At 32.1% G+C, this 5,296-nt stretch overlaps 1 protein-coding gene across 1 annotated transcript; it reads right to left on the bottom strand.

Moving 5' to 3' along the window:
• Positions 1–1,004: 1,004 nt before the first annotated feature.
• LOC115952282 lies at positions 1,005–4,697 on the bottom strand. Its single transcript, XM_031069381.1, has 5 exons — positions 4,550–4,697; positions 4,167–4,405; positions 3,164–3,233; positions 2,937–3,023; positions 1,005–1,197 (listed from the first exon to the last, which is right to left on the bottom strand). Exons 1-4 carry the CDS (start codon positions 4,680–4,682, stop codon positions 2,974–2,976), a joined length of 492 nt encoding a protein of 163 aa, XP_030925241.1. The 5' UTR covers positions 4,683–4,697; the 3' UTR covers positions 1,005–1,197; positions 2,937–2,973.
• Between the last annotated feature and the right edge of the window lie 599 nt (positions 4,698–5,296).

The following is a 5,296-nucleotide window of genomic DNA, read 5'->3' as shown; positions in this document are numbered from 1 at the left end:
AAAAGCAAGATGAATATTAAAGTGAAGTGAATATTTAATTATTCTTATTCTAAGGTTCTTATAACCACCGTCCTAAATTTCTAAGCATTATCATCCATTTCATCATCTATGTAGACATTCTATATTTGTATACTAGAACTGAAAAAGACATCAAGATACAATTTCATACTCAACTATTCAAGTTATACTACTTAGCAACAATTAAAGAGAATACTCAAAAAAATCAATCAATCAATATACAAGTACAAACATAACTGACAAAATTATATAAAAAAAAATATTTTAATAATATTATAACACAAATTAGTATATTGATCAAACAAATTTACCAACATTATAGCTTAAAAGGAAAGCAAAGCCAACATCAAATTTTTCAATTTGAAATGATGAAACATTCCTTCATTTTGACTACAAGTGAACTAAAAACTAAAAAACATTTGCTTAGGTTAACATAATTTTATTAAAAAAAAAAAGGCATACCATCACAACACGAAAAAATAAAAATCCTTAAAGCTTCATCAAAACAAAAATTTTATCCCATAAAAAAAAATAATAAATAAATAAACCAAAAAAATTTTGCATGATGTTTCAGATGCTGCCAGCCACTAATGAGGCAAAATCAGTGGCTGGCAGCATTTGAATCGTAGGATCGCACGATAATTATCCTAGTCAACAGTAATTATCGTGCAAACCAGAAACATTAGATAATTATTGTTGATTGAGATAGCAACACAGAATTTGCCATGAAACCAAAGGATCCTTTAGTTCAACAAACGTGGGCAAGGCAAACATGCTAGTTGCATGATGTTTCAGATGCTGCCAGCCACTGATTTTGCATGATTTTTTTTTTTTTTTTTTTTTTTTTTATCAGTGGATTTTGCATGATGTTTCAGTAATTATTTCTTTGTCAACAATGTTATTCAAATTATAAAATTTTGTATCATTTGGTAATTAAAGAAAATAATGCAAACAACCATTTCCTAGTAATGACTGAAAACCTCAAAGGATTCTTGCCAATGAATGGGCAATGAAGAAATCATTTTCTGATGACAATTAAAAGAATTTGTACAGTGCAATATTTTGGGTTTTTCTTTGGGGGATGAGGAGTAAAAAAGACAAGTGAACAGGAAAAAAGAACAAAATCTTGTTACAGGCACATTCAAGGTGCGCGAAGAACAGCATAGCTCCAAGCTAAGCCTAGAAACAAGGAAAAATAAATGATAGCAGATTAGTCAAACCAGAAATATGCTTAACTGAACAGAAATTATAAACAACTCATGCCCATATCTAACATATGTTTCAGGAAAGAAATATACAATCAATGATCCAGCAATCCAAGACTGTTACTAAGTACAACACGCTACTGAATCTGCAAATCGAAAAGTATAGAGCAAACTCAACAATTGTGATCTACTTGAGTGTTTCATCTAACTCTACTTAGTGCCACTTCATTTAATCATTACTTTGCTTTACTCTTGTTAGTTAGTAAATAAAATTTGAACCATTGATTTTGGTCTCCTTGCAAACTAACATGCTACTACTACACTTACTCATTGTGTTTGACTTCACATGAAAGCATTGATTCATAGTTCTACTTTCTTTACAACTCTTCCACCTCAAAATTATCATTGTACAAGTATGTTCATTGCAATTATGGATTACTCATTGACTGCTACTCTCATGAACAGAGCCTCTCTTATATGATTTATATCCAGGCTTATTAAAAACAATATCTTGAAGTGATGACTAAAATGTAACACAAAACATCTGACTAACAAAAAATAAAAAACGTTTACCTTGCTATTGCCCTTTTTAAGCTTCATTGAAACATATATAGGATAAAATGATTGGTTCAGGTTAAGATGATAAAGCAGCCGAGTGAAAAAGAAGCATAAATAACTAATGAACATGAAAATATAAGTTTAGGTATTTTATTTGTATAAAATAGCTCAGACTAAGGTCATTTTTTTTTAATTCTAGAACAATTGAAACCCCATTGCAATGAAGTCAAAGATAAGGGCTGCAGGCTTCTGCAGATAAGAAAACCAGTGGTCCATCCAAGCCCTGCACTGCATTCCAACATTCAGCCTCATCATTTTCATTTTGCACTTCAAGGAAAAAGCTTGCCATCTGTGGGTTTATACCATCTCTAAAAGCCTAAAACTTTATTTCTATCAAGGTCCATGAAAATGAAAGAAAGTGGCTCTCTAAATACCATAACGAGTCAAATATCCAGTACAAGAGAACTTTCACTATCAGTATTTATCACCATATAATTTTGCACAATGATATTACCAACATAATGTGCATGCATGTGAAGTAGGACCCCCCCCCCCCCTCTCTCTCCCCTCCCCTCCACACACACAAATAAAAGAAAATAGCTAAAGATAACATCCTATGGGACAATTTAACAAGAGAGACAGTAGCTTCAATGATTACACTAAGGCAAATCAAACAAGAAAGTCAAGAAAGGTGAAACCTAAGCATGTGAATCTACAAGAAACCAACAAAAGCATCACTATTTTTAGGGTAAAGAACAAAAAAAAGGTAAAACAACTTACTAAATTATAGTATTAAGTGCCCTAATAACAAAAAAAAAAGGTAAATCAACTTACTAAATTATAGTATTAAGTGTGCTAATCAAATTCAGATAAGTGCATCTTACTGCCAAATAAAAACAAAATTATATGTGAACCCACAAAATAGATTCTCACAAAACCAGACAAAAAAGGGCATGTTAAGGACACAATTGACAGTGAATAACCCATGGTCTTCGTATGTTTGTAAACATCCTGCTATTCTAAATTAAGTACAAGGTAATGAGAAAAACTAAGTACAATAAGGCCATGTAAACATCTTGCTATTCTAAATTAAGTACAAAGCAACGAGAAAAATTAAGTACAATAAGGCCAAACGTAATAGGGATATCAACTTACATTTGATTGTTTCGGACTCACAAGCCTAAAGGGTCTACTAAGAATCACCCTTCAATTCGTCTGAATCTGAATCACTGGCATTATAACCTACCATATACCAACATATAAACTTTTAATTAGAACAAAAACAACCGGAAAAAAAAAATAATAATAATAACAAAAAAAAAAAAAAAAAAAAAAGGAACCAAACACAGGGGGGGTGGGGGGGGGAGGATATGGAGTTCAACCTGGATGCTTATCACTAACTTTCCAAACAGAAGACCGAGTTCTTGATGCCCTTGTCATCCAAATTCTTCCCTAAAATCCCAAGAAATCAGCTCAATTTTCACAAAATAAGTAAATCTACAAAAAGTACCAACAACAGAGACTACAAGAGTAACAAAGGGTGCAGAATCAATACAATATATAAATAAAATAAAATTTCTTCCGTGAAAACACACACATGCAAACTAAAACTCTAATGCTCCATTTGATCACTGGGAAAAGTTCCAGAGGAAAGTAAACCAGAAGTTAAAATCAAAAACTTTTGTCCCTTAAGACCTCAGTTTGCTTTTATTGACAACTAAAACAACATAAAGTTTGTAACTTTATTATCCCCATAATCTGCAGATTCTTCAAAACAACAACCAAGCCTTAATACCAAAATTTTGGAGTTGGTTATAAATCCTCAACGGACTAATCATAGTTTGCTACATGTATTCTTTGCCGCCATTCTATTCTATTCTATCCTATCCAAAAGCATACTCTATGTTCTTTAATTAACATGTTCTTTGTTATAAATTCAATTAATGTTATACTCTCTCTACTTTTTTTTTTTAATCAACTCATTCTTCAAAACATTAAAATAAAAATACTGCTTTGAAACATATTTTACTCATCCAATTCCAACCACAAAAATCATAAAAGCTAATACAACAATCCCAACTATCCAAACCAAAAACTAGACTAGTATCAAATATAATACTTCCTACTCAAATGAATCTACTAAAAAGAGAAGAAATTTAAAATTTTTAAAAATGACAACAAGAACATGCACATGTGTTTCAGTCCACAACTCCACAAAAGTCATATTAAGATTAAACCCACATGAAACAACTGCAACCCAAAAAAAACAAAGACCCAACAAAGTGACCAAACCCTAAACCCCAAAAAAACAAAACCCAACATATATAATCCCTTAAAAAAATAAAATTTAAATCAAAATTAAAAAGAAAATTAAATGAAATAGACCTTCTGGGCATCTCTGGATATGCCATAACCGCTATAATACATCTGGGCAACCAAGATCTGCATGTTGATATCTCCAGCCTTTGCTTCCTTCAACGTGTCCTTAAACCACCGCTTCACACAGTCCGACACAACCTCCGACAACGGCAACCTCGTATTGCTACTACTCACGTCATTATTGTTGTTGTTGTTGCTGCTCGACATGTCGTTTTTATAACTACTTTCGTTGGACTGGTGAAAACCTGGTCAGAGAAAGAAAGAAGCAATCTTTAGTATTGACAAAGTATAATAAAGAGTTAGTTTTAGAGACAGTAAAAAATAAAAATAAAAAAGTTTTGATCTTTTTTCAAATTTGGGTTCTTCAATTTGTTTAATAAAGTTCTTACCTTTGGTTACTTGGGATTTTTTTTTTTTTTTGACAAAAATAGGAGCCGAAGATTTTGAAAGTTGGGAAGAGGGTTTTAGTTTACGAAGGGAAACGGAATTTCGAAACTTAACAAATTGACTTTCAGAGGACATTTATAGATGGAGGCCGTGCTTGAAGGGGTGGAGAAAAGTGAAAACGTGGTCGTTTTGGTTTCTTCATTTTTTTTTTTTTTTAAAGTGAAAATGTTGAGATAATTTTGTGTCAGACGACGTCGCTTTCTAGACTTCTAGTTAGTTGTTGTGTGTTTGTTGGAAACTCGAAAGAATGACATGACAATAGCGACTATTGGTGGCAAAAATTCTTAGAGTGCTCATCTGACTAGTAGGTCTTTGTTGGCATTTTATGAAGAAGACGCTAGTTCTAACAGCGCCTTCACCGTGGAGCTCTCTGGTCTTGGAAGCGCCACTACACTACGTTTCTTCAGACTTGTTGTGGAGTTGGGGTTATTATTACTTATTTTGACTGGTTTAGTAGCAGCATTTCAATACCGACACTTTTATTTATTTATTTAGATCCTCAATAAAATCTGTGTACACAACCTTTGTACCTGAATTTTTGCCAACTTTGATAATGTGAGTGATTGTATCTTGTAAGTGATAAAAAAAAAATAGTGAATTTATATAAAAGTATCAAATAATTATTCATAGTCCACAACAATACTTTTCAAAAAAAAAAAAGTCCACAACAATAGAGTTGTGACAAAACT

Source organism: Quercus lobata, chromosome 7 (assembly GCF_001633185.2).
Source record: "Quercus lobata isolate SW786 chromosome 7, ValleyOak3.0 Primary Assembly, whole genome shotgun sequence".
In the NCBI taxonomy this organism is placed as follows: Eukaryota; Viridiplantae; Streptophyta; class Magnoliopsida; order Fagales; family Fagaceae; genus Quercus; species Quercus lobata.
Note: the sequence above shows the minus strand (reverse complement) of the source record. Positions and strands in the feature narration are given on the sequence as shown.